This window comes from Podarcis bocagei, assembly GCF_964188305.1.
Source record: "Podarcis bocagei genome assembly, chromosome: Z".
Lineage (NCBI taxonomy): Eukaryota > Metazoa > Chordata > Lepidosauria > Squamata > Lacertidae > Podarcis > Podarcis bocagei.
In genome coordinates, this window is record NC_138140.1 from 42632422 (window position 1) to 42655130 (window position 22709).

Genomic DNA, 22709 nt, shown 5'->3' on the forward strand with positions numbered 1-22709 from the left:
ACGTAATCTACGTAATATTTGACCCGTGAATATTATAAACGGCATCATTCACACAGAGGCTAAATATATATATAAAGAGAGAGAGTGTGTATGTGTCTTTATATTTTAAATGCCACAGAAAATAGAAAAACTAGTCGTTTAGACCCATCAATATAGGATATCAAACGCTTGACGGAAGAGTTTGAAAAGAGCGCCGGAAGTGAGATGAAGGGGGCAATAAACACACACACACCCTGACGCCACATCCGGCGGAAGGAAAAGGCCTCTCTGTTGACTGTTGGCGACGCTTCCGCTACTCGAGGTGTCGGAGGACCTCCTGCCGAGGCCATGGCGCCGGTGTCCCGCTCGCGGAGCCCAGAGGAGTCGCCGCCGCCGTCACGGCGGGATCGGAGCGGCAGCTCAACCAGCCCTTCCCCGCCCAGGTCCAGCCGGAGCAAGAGGTCCCGAGCCCGGTCTCCGTCCCGGTCTCGGTCCCGCGAGCGCGGCGGAGGCGGAGGCGGGTTCCGTCAGCGGCCCGGCCCGCTTCACCACTTCGGCCACCGCCATGGCCCAGAGCACTACGGCAAGGAGCAGGAGGAGTCGCTGAGGCAGAGGTACGTGAGGAGGCTTGCTTGCTGGCCTCATCCGGGAAAGGGTCCTGGCGGGGTCTCCCTTCTTCAATATCTCCCCTTTTGAATATTTCATCCCTCCCTCCCTTACCTGTTTCGCGTTATTTAATGCGCCTCTTGATTGAGGCTTTCAAAAAGATAGCAGCGCCGAGGCACGTTCGCCGCCCTCCTTTAAAAACATCGGAAGGTTAAATAAAGTACCAAAAGAGAGAGAGAGGAAAGTTACATGCAAGCTGAGGAAAGTTACATGAAAGGCTGAGGCTTCCCTTTCCCGCCTCCTCCCCGGGTGCCTGTTCATTTCCCCCCTTTTGCTAGCTGTACTACAAAACGGACAACTGTGAAATCAGTGTGGAGGATCTCAACCCAGGGATGAGGAACTTGAGGCTCTCTGGATGTAGTTGGCCATGCAGACTGGAAGTTGGTGCCCAGCAACATATGGAACGTCCCATGTTCCCCATCCCCGATCTATACGAATCAGTGTCCAAGTTTAACCAGTTTCTCGTAAAAAGTTAACACAAAGAGTGGTTGTGCCTTTATTACACCCCGAGTCGTTTCTCTCCCACCCTTTCAGAATGTAGGTATATGGTTAGTTTTGCCATATTTGCAGGTCTCCGTGCTTCCCTTATTTCTGTATGCCAGGGTTGCTGTTAAAAAGCACAGAAGCAGGGCTGTTTTGGGGGTTTTATGACAATGTAATTCTAAACCATAGCAAAAAAAATTTGAGACATAAGATCTAATACGTTGGCTTTGTTAGGGTAAAATCTGGGTGCGGGGCTACTCTGCCACCCAGCTCGTCGGACTAGGTCCGCGGGTCCCTGCAGAAGAAAATGAGCTCAGCCGGAGACAGGAGCAAACTGCAGAAGATCCAAGTTTATTGCGCAACAGGTTCAAGACGAGATTGAACAGCGAGAAAGGGGTGACATGAACTTTTGAAACTTCCCTCCATGTCCCAGAATACAGTGCAAAATACATCCTAGTTACATCATGAATACATTAAGAAGAGGTTGGGTTACACAGGATTAACATACGGAGGAGGGAGGGGGAATATGCAGAGCTGGAGATAAGCGCTTCCTGAGTACCGGTGATGAGAAGACAATGGTCCATGTATGCATGGTCTGTCACCTGGCATTGCCCGGAGGAAAGGTTGGGCAGAGTGATTTGACTGGATTAGGGTCTTCCTGAGTACGTGACTCCTCGCTCGAGGGATTATGGAGGCAGAGGAGGTGTCATGGAGTCCTGAAGGAACTGAGTCGATTGACACCAAAACCAAGGAAATTGGAGCTGCGGTTGATTTTATACGAATTTTAGAAGTTTTAGTCCGTTTCAGTCCATTCTTATATTGATAATTGAAGTCGGAAACAAAATAGATACATTGTTGCAAGATTTGACACTTTTATGAGTTCACAAGTTTCGGTTCCATTGTTCTCCCAGCGGGGAGCCGTCAGCAGCTTATCAAGAGGTTAAATGAGGCGTGCAGGAGCTCGCTGAGTTAGCTCTGCAAAGCGAATGCATGGTTCTGATTGGGTAGAACGCAGCCATTGAAACGAATGGGGGATACAGTTTGATATGGTCTACCCACGATAAAGATGGAGCGAGAAAGAGGCTTAAGAGTTTGGGCTTATTTTGCCCGTGTGGAAAAAGGGAAAGGCACTTTAATTTTGGGGCTTGGGTAGGGTGTGGTGCTTGTGCAACGGTGTGGGGGCTGAGGGGTGAATGTAGGGCTGGGTGCCCTTGAGGTCATCGCCTCGGACCCTCTGGTGACTAGCGGAAGGGTGAAGGAAGGCACCCCCTCTTCCGTATCAGCTTTATATGGGTTCCAATACTTATTGGGACCAGATTGCTGACAGCCTACCGCCTTCAGAAGTTTTGATCATCTTTGACTTTAGAGCTTGGGATGGGGAAGAGATGTGAGAATGGGGTCTTCTTGGTGGCAGCACTTTGCATGTGGCAAGTAGTATTCCAACTCATCCCTTACCCTTGTTATATCATAACAGCTAGAAAGTTATTACCATGACTCCTAGCCATGGAGGTTTAAGGTGTGATACATAGTGCAATTTAAACTGATGAAGTCATGGCTAAATTGACTCAGTCTCAAGCATAAACAATGTTCATACCTGCATGGAACTAGGTTTCATTCAATTCAGAGAGGATTTGTTTTTGAGTACATATGCAAAGGTTAGGTCGGGTAGTGATTTTGATTGGGCAACGTATCACTAAATGTTAGTCCATTGATGCAAGCATCTTGTATGTTGATTTTGCTGTTGTGTAACTTTTGTTCTGATTTAAAACAATATCTTTATTTTTATTTATATCTTTTTTGTATCACTTTATATTCTTAAGGAGGGGAAATATCAGAGCAGTTTACAACGCATTAATACATCAAGTAAAACAATCCAGAATAAATCATTACAGAAGAAAGTCAAGTATAAAGTATACATCCAAAGCAATATAATTAACAGGAAACTTAAATATCATTTTAAAGATTTCAAAATAAAACTTTACTAAAGGAATTCAGATATAAAATGCACATTTAAACCAACATAACTAAAAAGAGACTAAAATATTATAACCACATAACGTTGCTACTGCCACTGCTGCTAATCCTGCCAGTGGGGTTTCATGGCAGATAGCAGTTGTGGAAGTTCAGGCTTGAGGACCTGGGTTTGTACTAAGAGACAGCTGAGATGGTCTTTGGCCTCTTCAGAAGCCTCAGCTTTTGTAGCTAGTCAGGGCCCTTCTCTCCCAGGCCAAGTGGCAAAAGACATGCAACAAAGTGTGTTGGCTGCAGTGCATAGGTGTTTTGTGCAAATACTCCCTGCGCTCCTCCCTGGATTGGAAAGGGGTTAGTTTAACCTCCGGTTTGCTAGTAAAACTGAATTACTGTGTAGCGAAACGATGCATGTCCAAAAACTGTATCACCGACATGAAATGTTTGGAAAGCTCTGATCTAGGGAGATTGTTTTCCCTTTAAGAAAAATTCAAATACTGTTACTGATAATTCAAGTTGTTTCTTGCCTTAGCAATTCCATTCATCTGTGGGGAACCTCAGCCCAGGTCCAAACACAGTCTTCCTGGACTCCCTACATCATGCTCTCCTTCCGAGACACCCAGACTTGCACTGTTCACACCCTCCTTGCTGGCTTAAATGTATCATTGAACTGTAATAAAGCTTCTTAATTACCCAGACAGAGAGGTGTGTGTTGTATGTATTAATGATGGGCAATACTGTATCTGGTTTTCAACATCACAATATATCACCAGCTAAATATCACAATATCTTGCTATAGCACAATATATATCTGTGGTGGCGGAGGGCCTTGCTGGGCCTCCCTGTGGGGTCAGAGAGTCCTGCCATACCTCCCTGCAGCGGTGGAGGGTGTGCAGAGCTGTAGCTAGGTGATCTTGTGCCCCTGGCAGAACCGTCCAGATTCCGCCCCCTACCCATGGACAAATTATTCTTTCCACCTCTCCTCCAACCTCCCCCCATTCAATTCACCCTCTATTTCAAAAGCTTTTCTTATGAGGCAATTGTTGTAAATAAAAATATGCCCTTTTCCCTTATGGGGTATCCAAGAGCCCATATAGAGTCCTTACATAGGTTCCCTATTGGTAGGAGAAAGTAACAGAGGCCAACCAGAGAATATTGAGAAGCAAAGCAGCTAGTAAGCCTGATCTTTATTGATCTGTTGCAACAGGGTGCTCCCCTCACACGCAGGAGAGGAAGAGGACCCCCTAAAATTGCTGTGCAAGGGCTTATAAAGACTTTTGCAATTCCCATCCTCTAGATCAAGACCACCCCCAGAAACATTATGCATACATCACAGAAGGGGTGTAACCTAAGACCACCCCTCAGATACATCCCACCCACATCACAGAAATTTTAATGTTGTTTTTCTCCTGTCACAGTTTATCTCCTGTCTGGCAAGTTACTTGTTTGGATTGCCTGGGGAGCCTGGCCATTCTTTTGTAGTGGTAAAATACTTATTTCCTGGGCCAAGTCACAGGCTCACACCTTATTCAAACAGACATATCCTTGAGACAGGATTTGTGAGGAAAGAGACAATGGGGAGGCTTTTCCAGTTTAACCTTGCAGAGAAAGGATTTGGTCAGTTTAGGAATCAAAATGGTTCCAGGTTGGTCTTCCTGTGTTGATCTATGTATGTGCAGTTATGAACATTACCATATATCTAAGACCATAAAATTCCTATCACACAATAATTGATATTTTTATTTATGGACATATTTTAAGCCGATTTTGCACCCCCAACTCACTTGCGCCCCTGGCAGGAGCCCACCTCACCACCTCCTAGGTACAGCCCTGAGGGTGCGCAGTGCTTTCGTGCAGCAGCAGAGGGCCTTCCTGGGCCTTCCCGCAGCAGTAGGGGTCCCACAGTACCTCCCCACAGTGGTGGAGAGTGCACTGCGCATCCCCGCAGCAGCAGAGGGCCTTGACGAGGCTCCCTGTGGCAGTGGAGGCCCTAAAAAATGTAAAGTAGTAGATTTAATAAAAATTGTAAATGAACTTCCATATATTATATTTAATATATTTTTCAACTAATTTATGAGTAGTTTAAGTGATTTACTAGTCAAGTTGCATCTGCTTCCCCACACAGAAGTCTAAGTGGAATCTGTGCATGCATAAGCACCATTGAGTTCAACTAATACTGAAAAACACCCTCATTATCATTCTCACACAGTAACCAACCTCCCATTTCAGCATAAGGCAGCCAGCTACTCTTCTACCCACGCCCCCCCCCCAAGCCCTCTTCCTACCAATCTCACCCATTTTATCAAAGGGAGGGAAGGAAGGCAAGCAAGCAAAAAAAGTCTCCTTTAATTTTTTTTTAAAAAACAACCCTTTTTAATATGGAGGAAAGCTTTTTAGGGGGAACCAACAACATAAACAGCACCAGAAAATAAAAACAAAAACTCTTCCCCCTCTTTTTTCCACTGGTGAGGGAAGACAGATGTGCTTTCCAGTTCTTTTGTTTACTTTGCCTCTTTGATTGACTAGCTGTGGGGGGTCCCTCCTGGATTGCTAGCAAACTGAGCTCTTAAGTGGATAGATACCAGTGAATCTGAAAGAGTTTGCTTGTTTGTGTGAAGGGTTATCTTCATTTCTCATGGGTTTTGAAAGAGGAGGGAAGGAGCAAACAAAGCTGGATACACTTTTCTACAAATTATCTGCAAAGTATCAGTATATGCTGCAAAGTATCCATTCAGCTGAGCTACTTCCTAGGAAACTGTCAAGTCTCTGCCTTATTGAAACACTTATCATGATGTTATTTTGATACAATATGGCAACTTATTGCACAGCCCTAGTATGTGTGTGCAGAAATCTTGCCTGTTTGCATGACAGGAATATACTGTAGTCTTCAGCACAATTTATAATGAATGATTTTAGAGTGTTGTGTTGTGTTGTGTTGTGTTGTGTTGTACTGTTGTACTGTTTTATTGTTGTTAGCTGCCCTGAGCCCGGCTTTGGCTGGGGAGGGCGGGATATAAATAAAAATTATTATTATTATTATTATTATTATTATTATTATTATTATTATTATTATGCTAACAATGCTCCACCCATTTTTGTCTCTGACCCCATTCCCCACTGGCATGTGAGCCCCAGAAGGTTGTTGGTGAGGAAAAGTGGCTCTCAGGCTGAAAACGGTTCCCCATTCCAGCCTAACCCTTTTTGCTCTATAGCAACGCTGTCTCTTATCCCTGTGCTGTGCTTAATTTTTATACATGGGAAATATGTCCTGGGTTTTAACAGAGATGCATCTTTTACAGGCGATTAAACGAGAGAGAGAGAATAGGTGAACTTGGAGCACCTGAAGTTTGGGGATTCTCACCAAAGGTTCCTGACCCAGAGTAGGTTTGTGGGTTTTTAATAAATAAATAAATACTGCTGTTTTCATTGCTGTAACCTGTCTTGAGGACCTTTTCCTGAATTCTAATAAGGAGGATGGTGGTTATCTTTTTCCATTTTGTTTTGTTGTTCCCCCATGTTGGCTTATTTAGCATCATGGTTTTGTCAAATGTATTTTGTGTTCTACTTTGCTACATTCCTAAAATCAAATTGTAGAATTCCTTGGCATATTTAGCCCCATATATATTATAACTAATATATTAAAATCCAAACAGTGGTAAGCTCTCACACAGAAATTTATTTTACTGAAATACTTAGCACTGAAGTCTTTATATGCTTTTGACCGCAGCTTTTCAAATTATGATGATGTATTTTGCACTTCTGCCTACACTAATATTGCTCTGCCTTTAAATCTAGCTCTGATGAACACACTCCTGCAGAAGATGAAGATGGTACATCTAAAAAGAGCAGCTCTTCTGATTCCAGCTCAGAAGGTATTTTGCACTGATTTGGTGGCATTTGGGTACCATCATTAGTATTTGTAGGGACTGAGTTGTCTTTCCTTCCTAGAATGAATGCACTCCAAATGGAATTGCTAAAGTAAATTGCATCAATAATAATTAATGTCGCCAGTTCCTGACTTGGTGACACTTCCCATTGCCTTAACAGTTGTCATATTATTTGCAAATGATGTCTCCCATCCCTATGCAACAGCAGTCCCCTACCTGTTCTAGAAAGCAAGGCTGCAGCCTGGCCTCAGGTGTAGCAGATGCAATCTGTTGGTCAGGAAGTAACAACCCATGGAGTGGACTGTTTGGCTTGATTGTAAAAACATTTCATTTTCAAATTATTTTCAGAGGAGGAGAAGAGGAAGAAAAAGAAGAAAAGGAAGAGAAAAGCTGCTTCACGTATGTGTGAACCTGTTGTGCAAGACTTGCGTTCCCAGCTTGGAATTGGCCTCTTTCTTCTTTTGAGCTGCACACTTAAAGGGGATTCTCCCAACCCACCTACACTATAGTTCAAATAAGGAATAGCAAATTCCCATAGTCTTTAAAGTCATATTTATTAGTCCATTCATTCTGAAGTATTAACTTCTTCAGTTGTCAAGAATTTTGGCAAATTGAGAATCATATCACAATAATCCCATACTAACATTGATCCATTGGACCCTTAAGCTCTCAGGAAGATGAGCTACAATTGAATGATATTGCATGAATGTCCATAAATCATAGTGGGGTTTTAAAAAAATGAATATCACATGTGGCATAGTGGTGCTGGGCTCTCCAGCTCCCATTAGCCTCAGCCAATGCAGGGATGATGACAGCTGCAGATTCTCATCAGGAAGGCCGCTGCTTTTCCATCCCTACTGTGAATAGTCCAGGACTGCAATGCATTATGCACTGGGGAATAATTAAATTCCTTATTCAGCTGCTATGTAATGTATATTAGGCTAGGAAAGTGAGCAGGTGGTTCAAAGTTACCCAGTCGGCTTCTTGGCTGATTTGGAATTTCTGTTCTGGTCTTCCCAGTCCTAACCCAACACCATTCACTATACCACACTGGTTTTCCACCCTTCTTTCACTCAAACATTTTATGCCTTACCCCTGCTTATTTTTGTTTTTCTTTGTTATTAACATTTCAGGTGATGAGGAAAAAAAGAAATCCAAGAAGAGGAAAAAGAAGCATAGGAAGTAAGAGCTGTTTTTTAAAAAAAAAAAACTTGTAAAATTGGGGAGGGTTTGTGTGTTTCATAACACTAGTAACAAACTCCCTGTTTCCCAGCTACCATGTTGTCACCAAGAGAACTCTTGACTCAGCTTTCAACTTCTGCTTTTTTGTTTATTTCATTTTGCATTGTTTATTTCTGTTTTGGATTTTATTTTGCTTTCCTTTTGGTCTGGTTACTGTCACCAGTTATTTCAATAATGTAGTTAAAGTTTTGTTAGTAAAAATATGTGGAACAAAACTAAGACCGCATTCATCTGAAAGAAAGCCTCACTGAACTTGATGAGAGTGGTTTCTGAGTTTGTGTTGTAAAGGAAAAGAGAAGGGGGACCAAATGTGTTTATGCTCTCAGTGTTTCACATCTTCCTTGTGAGCAAGCTTTGTTCTGCATTGTGTGTTCTGTATGCTCCCCAAAAGGCCCAAGATTTTTATTTGGCTCCAAAAAGGTTGTTTTTTCTTGGGTTATGGTTTTTTCCCCATAGTATCCTTTATACACATGGCTTTTCATTAACCCTTTCATTTATAATATTATTAATATTGATAATATTATTGTAAGCGACACGAAGCCAAAACATTTCTTCTTGTTCTTACCAACCTTTCTTCTTTCTTGTTTTGATTTTACATATTTATCCCATTTCCCTCTCACTTCTCAACAGAAAAAAGTCCAAGAAAAAAAAGAGTAAAAAGAGCAGGAAAGACTTCAGCGAGTCAAGCAGCGAAGATTCTGATGACGACGAACAGCAAGAGGATGATCTCTGGATTGAGAGATCAAGTAGGTTTTGAATGCTCATAGCTTATTTGAAAAGCCAGCACACAGGAGCAGCCTTCACTGTTAGATTGGTCTTTGCTAAGGAAAGGCATCCCTAAAGAGATGTCAGCTGATGTATGCTTTAAATTTATTCCTTTTGTAAGGTGGTTATTTAGTTTATATGTATACCCTACCTTTTCCAACAGAAAAAAATCAGGTGGGCTAATAAAATGAATATGCCATACAAAATAGAGCAGACCACTGGAAGGCTACCTTCCTTTTGTGTAGAGTGGCTAGCTGCTGATGGAGCTCAAAGTGGGAGGGAGAAGATGGAAGTTAGGCCAGGCAAACCCCACAGAAAGGGTGGCAAGGATAAAATTTGTACAGTTGGGTTAAAAAAACTGGTTAAATAATGCATTGGAGAAGGTTTTGACTTCATTCTTCCTTTTATTGCTTTCTTGCAGAAAATGCAGATGCTGTGGATTTCATAGGACCAGAAGCTCCCATTACTCATGCCTCTCAAGATGATCGGCCCTTGAAGTAAGTGCTGCACCTTTAGCTTATTTCAGCATTTGAAATCCAAGGTAGCCCAGGAATCCAAATACAGTTCTTAACTATTATATAGCACATTTACAGAGTTCACAGAGCTCAGATAACAGAGCATATATAATCCTTAATAATCCTCAGCAAGCATCCTATAAGTTAGATCTATACTATGTTTCCTGTACAGTGGTACCTTGGTTCTCAAACTTAATTCATTCCGGGAGTCCGTTTGACTCCCGAAACAATTCGAAAACTGAGGTGCAGCTTCTGATTGGCTGCAGGAGCTTTCTGCAGTCAATTGGAAGCCATGTCAGACGTTCGGCTTCAGGGAAAAACATTCGCAAACTAGAACATTTCCAGGTTTGCAGCATTCGGGAGCTGATTTGTTTGACAACCAAGCCATTTGGGAACCAATATACAACTACTACAGCTGAGTGAGTCTGAAAAAAATGGTAGCTTGCTTTGTCTTTTTCATTTGTGACTAAGGTGAAATTTGATGTGGGAACTTCCTGCTCTCATTGGCACTTGGATGGATGGATGTTCCAGAAGGGGTCGTTTCATGAGTTGAAAATATGGGCCACAATTGTGTGCCCTGACCTTCTGGTGGACTATAATCTCCCTAACTTCCCAGTGCTAATGCACGCGAGAGAACTGTGCTAGAGCCTCATGAAAACTTCTCTATATTTTGGCTTTCGATGCTGCGACATATGCTTAAACTACATGTTCTTACACTTCCTTTTCTAACATGTCTCACCTTGACAGTGAAGGGAAACAGGTAGCAAGGTGGAAAAGAACAAACTCTGGCTGCACTGCTTGTCCCAGCATTTTCTTACTGTTGCCCAGACAAAATGGAGAGCTTAACAGGAGGAAATCCAGGTGGAATAATGAGGCCAAAAGAAGATAGGGGAGAAAAGACCCACCTACCTCCTTTTGCCCTGTCTATATTAGAGGCACTTTGTAAGGATTCTAGGATTGCGATGGTGAACTGAGAAGGGATTCCAGGTTCCGGCTTCCCTTACCTATCTAGGTCTTCTTGCACAAAATGGGCCTGTATATGAAATAATACTTTTAAGTTGTCTTGCTTTGTCCTTTGCAGCTTCTCTGTATCCATAGTTAGAGAGAGAAGTCAGCAGGGCTTTGGGATGCCTTTTTTTTTTTTTTGGTAATGTAATGACCCTGTCTCTTTCTTAAAGCTATGGACATGCTTTACTCCCCGGTGAAGGCGCTGCCATGGCAGAATATGTAAAAGCTGGAAAACGCATCCCTAGGAGAGGTGAAATTGGTCTAACCAGTGAAGAGATTGCATCATTTGAGAAGTCTGGCTATGTGATGAGCGGCAGCAGGTGAGCGTTCTGGTGGAGATTGCTGTGAAATTTTGCTGCTGTTATACAGTGTAGGGGGGGAGACATTTGGGTAATGGCTAATAGAAATTGAGCTAGTAATGAAGGAAATCTTCTCTTCCTGTTGAACATTACTGGTTTTTTGATGTGCATCATGTTTCTCTTCAGGCACCGGAGAATGGAAGCCGTGCGTCTGCGTAAGGAGAACCAGATCTACAGTGCAGATGAAAAGAGGGCCCTGGCATCTTTCAACCAGGAGGAGAGGCGGAAGAGAGAGAACAAGATTCTGGCAAGCTTCCGAGAGATGGTCTACAGGAAAACCAAGGGCAAAGACGACAAATGAGCAGGATGCTCTTCTTGTGCATATTGACAACCGTCTCCTATTACAGCGATTCACAAACAGGTGTCCAGCATCACAGCCCTACTTGTAGGGTGTACTGTTGGTTGAACTTCAGGAAATGGTTTATATGTATCAATAGGAACCTTGACAGGTGTATGTGGATAGCCTGTTCACAAATTTGCTGTACGGCATTAACAGCAGCAGAAGGACAATGACCTAAATGAAATGAGACAAGGCTGTATTGCAGACTATCCCAAAATATTGCTAGGAATCCAAGGTACTGTGCCAGTTGGTGGATTTAAAAGACACTTTGTAAAATTCTGAGCAGCAAATCAAGACTTGTGGAACTGAAACTTGGCATTTTGTTAAAGTTGCTTTGTTTTCAATCCTTTGCTAAGAGAATGTTGAGTGTACAGTACGAGTCACAGAGTGGATCAGAGTGATCTTCAAATGGCATTAGATAACCAAATAAATGTTGGTGCACATATATATATATGAATTCTTGGATGCCAACATCTCAAGTTCTGGGCAAGTACTCTTTGGTGAGAGAGCCCCAGCAGGGAATTGGGAGTCACAATATATTCAGCAAAGTAAACCATGGAAATATAGGCTGTTTTACCTTTAAAATATGCACTTTCAAGTGAGTTCCAAATTTTCCCTCTTCCCCCAGAATGGGATATGACCACACATTTGGCAAGTTACAATATTGTTTACTAACAAACTCTACAAAGGTCAGATTCATGTGCTCTTCCACACATCAGTCAGAAAAGTTGCACAGGCAGTAAAACTTAACTTAGTTACAAAGTGAAGAAAGTTCCTAGACATAGGAAGTGAACTGGCCTAGGAAGTGAAGAGTGGTTTGTGAGAAGCCATGCTGCTAAGCTGGAGTAACCAGTTCAAACCTCTTCACATGCTAAGGTGCTCAGGTAGACTGGGAGGAAATGATAGGTTTGATTCCCAAGGTAAGGGAACTGACATAGCTAAGCCTGGCAGGACAGCTAACTCTATTGTATTAACCATTTCATGCGTTAATTAGACTTAAGCATGTTGGTTATATGGGGCTAGTTATCCCACAATAACAGATGGTGCAAATTGATTGTACCATTGATTGCACAAAGACAAAAAGTCATTAACACAGCCTTTTAAGCTTCAGAACAGATTTGTTTGTTGCATATTAGTGAGACTTGATTCTCTTTTACTAGATTTTAAGTGACTTAAATTATAATCATTTTCAGTGGCTCTGATTCCTTGTAAATAGAGTTGGAGCAGCTCACTTTGTGCAGATTTGTACATTTTAAGTATTAATATATTTTATAATTTTAATGAGAAGCTGTATAATGCTGCAGCAGAGTGTCTTCCAGTGACTAGCCTGTTACTGAGCCAGCAGTGTAATGGGCATTTGCGCCCTCCCGTTTCTCTTAGTACAGATTTGCTTTCATCATCCTGTACATTAACTAGTATGGGGAGTCTGACTGATAGCTCATCAAGAGAGAGAACTATTTGAAGATTGGAAGCATCTTCCTACCTGACTTCATTGTGCAAATAGAGTTTCAGTGGAATGAAACAGGTTAGATATCCACAGGCTTTGATGGGCTGAAAACATGACCCCTATTGTAGGCAAAGTCTTTATGCCAGTATTGAAATGTGTCTGGCATGTGCCATCCACTGTGACTTCTGAGCACCTCTGCTCTTTCAGAAGCCTCAAACCCCTTCTAAAAAATCTCCCTCCCAAGTTCAGGGGACCGTCAGGGGCACAAGGAACTGTGATACAAAATTTGGGAGGGAGTGGTGAAGTCATAAAATGTGTACAGGGAGTGGGCTTGATGTGCATCCTGTGTACTATTCCTTTCACAATTCCAAAACCACGTATTATTTCTGGAAAGTTACATTTAAAATTGTTCCCCTGGGTGCACCTTAGTTGTTTTTTATCTATGGCTTGTCAGTTTCAAGCCATGACTCGTTCTTTCAAACAACTATAAAAATAAACATTTGACAGTGTTTGAAAGCACTTGCCATTTGGAAAATTGGAACTCGGGGCTGTGGCTCACAAGCATGTCTTGAATAAAGATCACATGTCAACGGCTTAGTGTGCATGTTGCAGTCTATGGTAAAACCCTGACCATTAGGTCCAGTCGTGACCGACTCTGGGGTTGCGCGCTCATCTCGCTCTATAGGCCGAGGGAGCCGGCGTTTTCCGTAGACAGCTTCCGGGTCATGTGGCCAGCATGACTAAGCAGTCTATGGTACTATTACTCAAATAGGTGAACAACTGGGACTGTTGAGAGCAAGAATTCCCAATAATAAAATTGTGGGATGTAATCCAGTCAAATGCAACATTCCTTGTTTTCCTAGAGTGGACACAGGCAGGAGGACATCCAGTCAGTGTAACTTCCTATACCACCGGTCGGGAGCTCCTTCCGCTGCTTGTGACCTGGGAGATGGGCATGGCTCTGGCTGACTCCTTAAAAGAGCCAAGTCATGCAGCCATTTTCTCACTTCTTGTTTTTCCTCTTGTCTTCCTTGCTGATCTTTTGCTGCCACGCTGCTCTCCTGCAACCATTTTCTATTCTTCATGTAATTTTGTTGTCTGCTGGCTCTTAGCCAGTAGCACAAGTTCAGTCTCCATATGAGATGAACTCTCAGTTTCTTTGTGTAACTACTAAGTAAAGTCTGCCTTTCAGGAATCATATTGTGAACTGAAATGTGAGTAAACTTTTTGTTATTTTACTCAGAAAGACTCTCGTGTCTTTATTCTTTTAAACACCAGAAAATAATCTTAACTACGAGATTCAAACGAATCTGCAAACTATATATATAGCTTCCAGCTATATTGAGGGGAATTTGCCCTGCTACATCATAATACTTAATAAATACAGTGGTACCTCGGGTTAAGAACTTAATTTTTTCTGGAGGTCCGTTCTTAACCTGAAACTGTTCTTAACCTGAAGCACCACTTTAGCTAATGGGGCCTCCTGCTGCCGCTGCGCCGCCGGAGCACGATTTCTGTTCTCATCCTGATGCAAAGTTCTTAACCCGAGGTACTATTTCTGGGTTAGCAGAGTCTGTAACCTGAAGTGTCTGTAACCCGAGGTACCACTGTATATCCTTCCCTACCATCCTTAGCATTTCCACAAAAACCATTAAGCATATTTCAATGAGTTTAAAGAAAAAGAATACATAAAACATTTTAAAAGGTAGAGGAAAACAAAAATAACAATACAACAGTAAAATATAATTAAGTATTCCCAATAGTAAGGGATAATGGGAGTTGTTGTCCAAAACATCTGGTGGTCTAGCTTATGACAGAGTGACATGCAAATATAACCCCTTGCAAATTCCCTTAAAAAGAGTTTTGCAGACATTGGCAGTGTGGCCATATCTGTGTAAGCAAAGCTTCGTTTCCTAACATGGTACCCTCCAGATGTGGAGTACAATTTGCATCTGCCCCAGCCAGCCTGGTGAATGGTCATGAATTATGTAGGGAGGGGAGCACCACGTTTGCTACCCTTGGCCTACATAGACTTGGAAGGTTGCAGTAAGTAGAGATCTCTGCCATGTCTACTGCAAGATTAAGGGCACTGATGCTTTGCGGGTTTGATCAAATAACATTTACTCTCCAGGAATTAAGCCTTCTAACACAACACAGAAAGACCAAAAATGAGAAGCTGACTACAGATATGCACAACTTTTATTTATAAAAACTAGCAGAAAACCTAAAAGAGAGTTTTTAGTTTGTAACAGTTCTAGAGGAACTAAAAAGTGATGGTCTCCATCATGATTATTTTGCTTTCAATCACATCTTTGAGCCATTTTTCTTTGAATCGAGACTCTCCTGGCCTATAGAGAGAGACAGCAGAAGAAATATAACACAAGAGTTGGGTTACTTAACACATCTGAGTTGGGAACTATGGTTTGTTTGTTTGTTTGTTTGTTTGTTTGTTTGTTTGTTTGTTTTTGTTTTTTTGAAAATTTAATTCCCTTACAATATTCATCATAATCATATACTATCTGCAGGTCTTAAGTTCGGGTTACAACAGTTTAAAATAAAAACATTATGGTCATAGGAATAGGGTGGATCCTGATTTTTAAAAATGGCTTGTTTTGACATTGCTCAAATGCACTATGTGCTAACACTTCTGTCCTGCTGTCTGTGCCACCTTTAGCTTGTTCCTGCACACATCTGTACTTTTAATGGACTGATTTGTGCCTTTTAACCCATTTATGGTGACTTTAAAAAAAACCCACAGGAAAAAACTTAAATTTCTGCAACCAAAATCTGAGTGCTCTTGCACACAGAAAAACTAAAACAAAATTTGTGTCAAGGGATGGTATCCAGTGAACTTGTTCCATTAGCTAGGGCTGCCATAAGTCCAGAATTTCAAAGCTGATGTCTGGGGGCAATTTCTGAAAGGCAGTACTTTATCCTGGATCTAAGGCAAGTCAATCGAAAAATCGTGATTTTTTGGGGGGGGCGTTCTTTGTCAAAGCTCAACAACTTTCTGGGTGTCCCGGATTTTTACTTTTTGAAATATGGCAACCCTACATTAGCAGAAGGATTTACACTTGCACAATTGAATTTTGCCCCCTCTCTGCACACTCATAATCAACTCCTGAGAGCTGGGGGAAACCCAGGACAGATCTTCGAGTCACACAGGGGTATACAAAGGCGCGCACTTTACACAAGTGTAAATTCCTGCACTACCAGAATGGGTTACTTAACACTACATTGGATGCAACCCTCTTAGGTCCCTAATGTAAAACAAATCTCAGTCAGTCATAGGCATGGTGTCCAGTAATGAGCATGTGATCAAATTTTGGGGAAGCCTCTTAAACTCAGGGCACATATTGAATAAACAATCCTTTAGCACTAAGCAGCAGAATCCTAGACATTCCTGGTAGGTAGGTATAGGATTGCAGGCTAAGAGATGAATCTTCAGTGAATGTAGTTGAAAAAAACAAAAAACAGCCTTGTGTCCTGCAAATTGTAGCAGATTATGGTACATTTTTTTGCAGCTGATTTCTGCACAAGACAGGCCTGGCCTCTTCTAAGCCAGCTGTCCTAGTTGCAAATCAAAGAGACACAGAGAAAGGCAGGTACGATTCACTCCTAGATGGGTTTGCAAGATGAGCAGATCTTTTCCCATAACAAAACATTCAGCAGAATTTATCATACCACCATTATTTCATGGATTATTTTAAAAATAGAAAATACCTGTGAATTAGCTTATTCGTCTCCACCACAAAGAATACTTCAACAGGTAATGTCTGCATTAAATGAGGGAGAGAGAAAAAAAAACACTCTGAGAATGTTGGGCTTCCATTTTGCTTTTTAAAATCACTCTTCCCTACTAGGGCATTCTGGTCCTCATGGACACTAGTAAACTCAAAATGTAATAGCAATAGGAAATTTGCAAGCAAGAGAAGCCTGACTGTAATGTTGGGGTCTGATGGGCGCGCCTCTAGGGTCTTGGTACTATGTATACAATAAGCCTCTGCAGCTCAACCTTTCCAACTGGGAAAGGTTACAAAATTGTATTTCAGTTATTTTTAAACATTCATCGAAATAAATTCCAGGATGGTGTGCTGCATATGCAGATTAAAATGTAATAATGATAATAATAAAAGAACAGTATCCTAAAAAGGCAGCAGTAGTTAGACTTTTAACTTGGAAAAAAGGAGAGGAAGACTTGGTCAAAGTGTGTAAAATTATGAGTTGGGTGGATCAGCAACAGTTTTCCTGTTCTTACAAAATAAGAAGCCAGGACATCTGATGAAGCTGATAGAGAGATGCAGGACAGGCAAAAGAAAGTGCTTCTAGGTTTAAGGAACCTTTGACTCTCCAGATGTTGCTGACCTCATCATCCTTGACCATTATGGGCTGTGCTTGCTGGGGTTCATGGGGGGTTGTAATTCAGCAACAAATGGAGGGCCAAAAGTTCCCCATACCTGCTCTACTGGTTTTTAGCTGAGGTTCTCTTGCCTTGTTCTGCTGATTTTATCCCTGGCATTTTGCTGCTGTCTGGTTTACTGTACTGTATTGTTTTCACTGCTTCTGCAGACCCCCTTGAAGCAGTGTAAGTTCTATACATAAACCAATTCACATTAGAGACATGTGGGGTCACATTCCCCGCCTCTGCCATTTTTTGGGTGGATGACAAGGTAAATCATACCTAGAGACAGAAGTATAGGGGAAGATCCTTTCCTGTTTGTACCATTACAGAGGAAACTGTCCAAAACTTGTTATTGATTATTTGCAACGTAAGTATTAAAGGTAAAGATAAAGGGACCCCTGACCATTAGGTCCAGTCATGACCGACTCTGGGGTTGCGGCTCTCATCTCGCTTTATTGGCCGAGGGAGCCGGCGTACAGCTTCCGGGTCATGTGGCCAGCATGACTAAGCCGCTTCTGGCGAACCAGAGCAGCACACGGAAATGCCGTTTAGCTTCCCACCAGAGCAGTACCTATTTATCTCCTTGCACTTTGATGTGCTTTCTAACTGCTAGGTGGGCAGGAGCAGGGTCTGAGCAACGGGAGCTCACCCCATCGCGGGGATTCGAACCACCGACCTTCTGATCGGCAAGCCTTAGGCTCTCTGGTTTAACCCACAGCGTCACCCGCGTCCCTTAACGGAAGTATTACTGTAACTAGTACTGTTAAAGTTAGAAACTGCTTACATGCCAAAATGGCTTCTACAAGTATAAAATCAGTTACAAAATCAGAACATAATTTAAATACATGACAAAACAATTCCATCAAAGCCTTAAAAGCTTTCATAATTAGACTGTAGTATAAATGTACAACAGTTTAAATAGTTTATAAACCATTAAATGAGGAGGGTGGGTTTCAATGTCATGGTTCATAATCATTTCGTCAGCACAAGTATTTCTGATATTCCTCTCCTCCAATTTGTGGGGGATGTGGGGACATGATGGGGCAGAAGAGTGGGGGGAAAGTCTCATAATGCTGACAGGAGTCTTTAGACTGTCTGCCACTAGCACAATTATTTAGTTGGAGTTCTTAGGAAGTTCAAGTTCAGGGGACTGTTCTGCCTAAATATGTGAGCCTTCAAATAAAGGGCATGAAGGGAGTGTGATCAAGCACTTGGCAAATGATCAAGTTTATAGATCTCAGAAGTTCAAACTTGATCCTAATGACGGTGTTCTCTCCCCCTTCCTGCTTTTTTTATTTTATATAAGAATATTTAATTATCCTCTGGGCTTATAGGTCTTCAGAGGCAATGTCAAAATACTTACTGATGGTCTGATTTTGGAAATCTCTATGACGAAATAGACACATGCTGTTGCTCGTGGGATGGGCTTTCTACAGGTTGGGATACTCCAGCGGACCCGGTAAAAGTATCTTGTGGAATACTCCAGTTCCTCTTCGCTGATATAGTTTGTCCAATGTAGCCAGCTCTCATGAAGCTCCCATGTCTGTGGAATAAACATAAGCCATGATGTGGCCCCATGCCCAAGCATTTGCTCGCCTTTGCCAGCAATTGAACATAGTGGGTACAACCCGCTGTGTCAAGCACATGTCAAGCCTTTGGCGTTATCAGAATTGCAATGTTATGAGTCACACAATAAGGACTCCTGCTTTCAAATCCCCTGCCAGGCTGCAAAAACTCTCTGACTGACTGGGCCATTCGTTTTCTCCCAGCTTTACATGGTTGTAGTGAGGAGGATTAGTAGCAGGCGAAGTTTCGAGGCAGTGATCTGAGGGCACATGATGCAGGTGTGATCCAGGCCCCATTCATGGCTGCCTTTCACTTTAAGATGGCCCAGTACTGATCACCCACAGCCTCTGGGAATCTTTTGGCTATGTCATGGTAGGCAATCAATACCTTTGTGATTGGCTGAGCAGGCCAGCTGTCAGTTAAGACCCACCTGGGTAAGAAACTCTTCAAAATGGACTGTTGCCATAAAGTCCCTTGTCTGCCCAACTGACCATCCCATCTATGCTGCAACAAATGTGGAGACCAGAAGCCCATTCGTAGGTAGCTGCAATAGAACTGACCTTCTAGTGAAGGGCAGTTAACAACAACAACAACAACAACAACAACAACTTTTTAAAAGTCTTACAAACACAAACCGTTCTTTGCTCCTTGCTTAAAGTCTGTGGAGGCTTCCCCATAGGAGCCGATAATTGTTACCTAATATAAAAAGATGATTCATTTGTGAACCTGCATACACATAAAAATGTGCTCCACTATTTATAAGGATGTGACAAAAGTGTTACCTGCCCAAAGATAGGGTTGCCATAGATGGATCCTAAGGGGAATGTGGTGTTGGTCTACCTGAGAGCCCCTGGCATGAATGGATTGCCTGCACTAGTGGTCATTAAAGGATGAGAGAGAAAAAGGCCTCTCCCCCACCTTCTGTCACAGCAGCCAGATAGTGAAGAGAAACAGGGTTGGGTGGGGTTTGTGCATGTACTCTGCCGTGAATTCCATGGTGGAAAAACGATGGCTATAAATGAGCATAAATATTTAACTGTGTGGTTGAGGATGTACATTGACTGCAGGTTCCTTTGGTCTTTTTCACATGAGGTGCTGAAGAACTTGCAATTAATGATAACAGCCAGATTCACTGCCTGATCAGAAGGTCAGCGGTTCAAATCCCCACGACGGGGTGAGCTCCCGTTGCTCGGTCCCTGCTCTTGCCAACCTAGCAGTTCGAAAGCACGTCAAAGTGCAAGTAGATAAATAGGTACCGCTCCGGCGGGAAGGTAAACGGCATTTCCGTGTGCTGCTCTGGTTTGCCAGAAGCGGCTTAGTCATGCTGGCCACATGACCCGGAAGCTGTATGCCGGCTCCCTTGGCCAATAAAGCGAGATGAGTGCCACAACCCCAGAGTCATCCGCGACTGGACCTAATGGTCAGGAGTCCCTTTACCTTTACCTATGCTATTAGTCATTCATTGCTGTATATTTGATGTACTTGCAGCACCTACCCACCAAAATTTAGAAAAAAAGATAAAGAAATATTGTTGCTCTTATTAACATAGTATCAATTATTTGGTACAATAAAGCTGCCATCCTAAACCCACTTACCAAGGACTCAGGCCCACTGAACACAGTGAAACTTATTTCCACGTACACATCTATAGCAGTGGTTCCCAAATAGCTAAGTACTGCATTTTTTTCAAAAGCCAAGCTAGGGACTTTTGAAAAATTTGAAATCTCTATGGTAGCTTTTGTTATGTGAAGGGTGCCACAGACACTCTAGGTAGGTTATGCGGACCCCTTGAGGGAACCACTGATCTAAAGGATTGCACTGTGTGTTACCTTCAATGCCACCAAACATACAGGCCCTTTCCAGCTGATTCTCACAGCATATTCATGCATCCAGTCATGTCACTTGGCTAAAGGCATTGAGTAAGTATCCAATTTTAAACTTACTTTTAAATAATCCTCAATCTGTGCCAGTCCATTAAATACTGTGAAATCCTTGCACTTCATCCATGTAATATTTGGTACTGGATATTTGGTTCCTGGAACTGAAGGGAAGGGAATAAGTTAATCTCCGGTATGGGTAGCTTTTATACCATCCAGGAGGCATCAAAAGCATAGCAAGTTAATATTGTAATACCTGCCTCTGTCTTTTGCAGGTGTCTAATAGTGTATATTGCATCTCTGATAACATTTTTCACAATAGACTCTGCTGCCTTCCTGATGGCTTCTAGAGCTGGATCTTCAGCTTCCATGGATGCATCTACAGCTTTCACAGGTGTATCCTTGCCTTCCACGTTACTGGTCAACTCCTCCATTGTCCACAACTCTAGAAGGAGAGGATGAGGATAGCACACAGGGTCATAAGGATCATTGCTCAGAATTTGACCTACACAGCAAGCAATAACCTACTCTGCCACTGCTAATCATAGAAAAGATCAAAACCCCATCGTCATTCTTAAGAAAAACATTTTGGGCTGTTACACAGGGCAGACCTGGTTTACCACTGAGTGTATGCTCACTTGCGAGCTGCAACTAATCCTGGTTCCCTGTAAAAACACCGAAAGGGCCTTATACTGAGTCAGCCTATTGGGCTACCTAGCTTGCCAGCACGGACCGGCAACAGTTCTCCAGGGTTTCAGACAGGATTCTTTCCCAACCCCAATTAGAGATGGGGTTGGTTTTTTTTTAACCCTGGGCCCTTTTCCTGCAGAGCATGTGGTTCCACCACCGAGCTATGGCTCAAACACACCTTTGTCACATTCTTTCATTACATTTTGCAGTGTACGCCTTGAAAAGTATTCGGTGTACGCCTGCAAATCATAATCTGCAAAGAGGGAATGAGAAATCATGAACAAGCCTGTGCCTTTGCATTCCTTTAGTCCTCTCATTTCCACTGCGTTCAGCCACAAATGCAAATAATTAAGAATGAGAAAGTGGGTACTCATTGCTCTGAGAAATAATCACCAAGGGATGTTGTACGAAAGTCAGCACTTCCTCTGATCCCGCAAAGGATAGTAGATCACTCCATTACCAGCTTGAAAGTGCTTTCCAGATGCTTTTCTCTTGTGATCGGAGCTGCTTTATTTCCTCCGAGATGCAGGTTCCCAGGGCTCATTAAGTAGCGGGCTCTCAGGCTTCTGTGACAAGTGTTTGGTCACAATCATTGCCTGGGCAACAGCAGCTCATCCAATAGAGCTGCTGGTTTGATGTACAGGCATTCCATCTTACTGAAAGGAAAAAAGAACACTGGTGGAGATCAGCTCTTAGCACACAGCGTGCAGCCAATGATATTGTTAGGCGTTCAAGAGGCTGGGAAGTGATTAATGTGAGTTGGGTGGTGTTTTCACATTATAGAGCAGGGCATATCAGCCCACATCATACGTGCACTTTTTGCATGTTAATTTTTTGGAGGGGTGGGAGGGAATTGGGGGTGAAGCCCTTTAGAATGACCATGGTTAAAAGATGCATTTGACTGGAGGGAGGAAAATTATTGGTGCTTTCTAGGCCACAAAATTTGGGCATGCAGCAACCCAGTTTGTGAACTCGCTAACCATTAAATAGTCAAACATAGGCTGCGTACACACCATTGCTTCCCAAAAAAACTATAATTCACACCCCTCCCCGGGGTAAAATTCCCAGCACCCTTAACAAGCCACAGGTCCCAGGGTTCTCTGGGTACAGTCAAATGCTTTAAATGAGCATTAAATTTATTACGTGTGAACAACCACAGAAGAGGAGGCCGACTGCATCTCTGCAAGATTCGTTGCTCTGGCTTTCCCACTATCAAATCAGCCTCTGTCTCCTAGCTGTATACTTGTCAGGAATGGGAAATTGATGGTGTGCTGTTCCCTAAAACATAATTTAGACTCATCCTTCCCTCTTTTCCCATGGCCTGAAACAAAGCCTGTCGCAAGCCTGTGTTAAAATCCTGACGGAGTGATGTTTGTATAATCCTATCACTCCTGACAGGGAGTGATGTTTGTATAATCCCTCCACCAGGGTGGAGCCTGAATTGGCATTTGAAAGCACACAAGTGACATTTCTGCATAGAATGTTATCATGGCTGTATCCCTACTCATTCAGAGA

The 22709-nt window shown here is 42.6% G+C and overlaps 2 protein-coding genes across 3 annotated transcripts; one reads left to right on the top strand and one right to left on the bottom strand.

Moving 5' to 3' along the window:
• Nucleotides 1–263: 263 nt before the first annotated feature.
• NKAP (NFKB activating protein) lies at nucleotides 264–13905 on the top strand. Its single transcript, XM_081179051.1, has 9 exons — nucleotides 264–593; nucleotides 6396–6476; nucleotides 6892–6968; nucleotides 7332–7382; nucleotides 8117–8165; nucleotides 8856–8971; nucleotides 9412–9487; nucleotides 10684–10833; nucleotides 10999–13905. Exons 1-9 carry the CDS (start codon nucleotides 328–330, stop codon nucleotides 11171–11173), a joined length of 1041 nt encoding a protein of 346 aa, XP_081035177.1. The 5' UTR covers nucleotides 264–327; the 3' UTR covers nucleotides 11174–13905.
• Nucleotides 13906–14840: 935 nt separating this feature from the next.
• On the bottom strand, nucleotides 14841–21805 carry AKAP14 (A-kinase anchoring protein 14). 2 transcript variants are annotated; one of them, XM_081179090.1, is made up of 6 exons: nucleotides 21655–21805; nucleotides 20761–20949; nucleotides 20571–20668; nucleotides 18425–18604; nucleotides 16383–16435; nucleotides 14841–15007 (listed from the first exon to the last, which is right to left on the bottom strand). In XM_081179090.1, the coding sequence occupies exons 2-6, from the start codon at nucleotides 20936–20938 to the stop codon at nucleotides 14923–14925; spliced, it is 594 nt and encodes a 197-aa protein (XP_081035216.1). In that variant the 5' UTR covers nucleotides 20939–20949; nucleotides 21655–21805; the 3' UTR covers nucleotides 14841–14922. The 2 variants fall into 2 exon arrangements, with proteins under 2 accessions (XP_081035216.1, XP_081035215.1); XM_081179089.1 differs by having other exon boundaries at nucleotides 21588–21805.
• Between the last annotated feature and the right edge of the window lie 904 nt (nucleotides 21806–22709).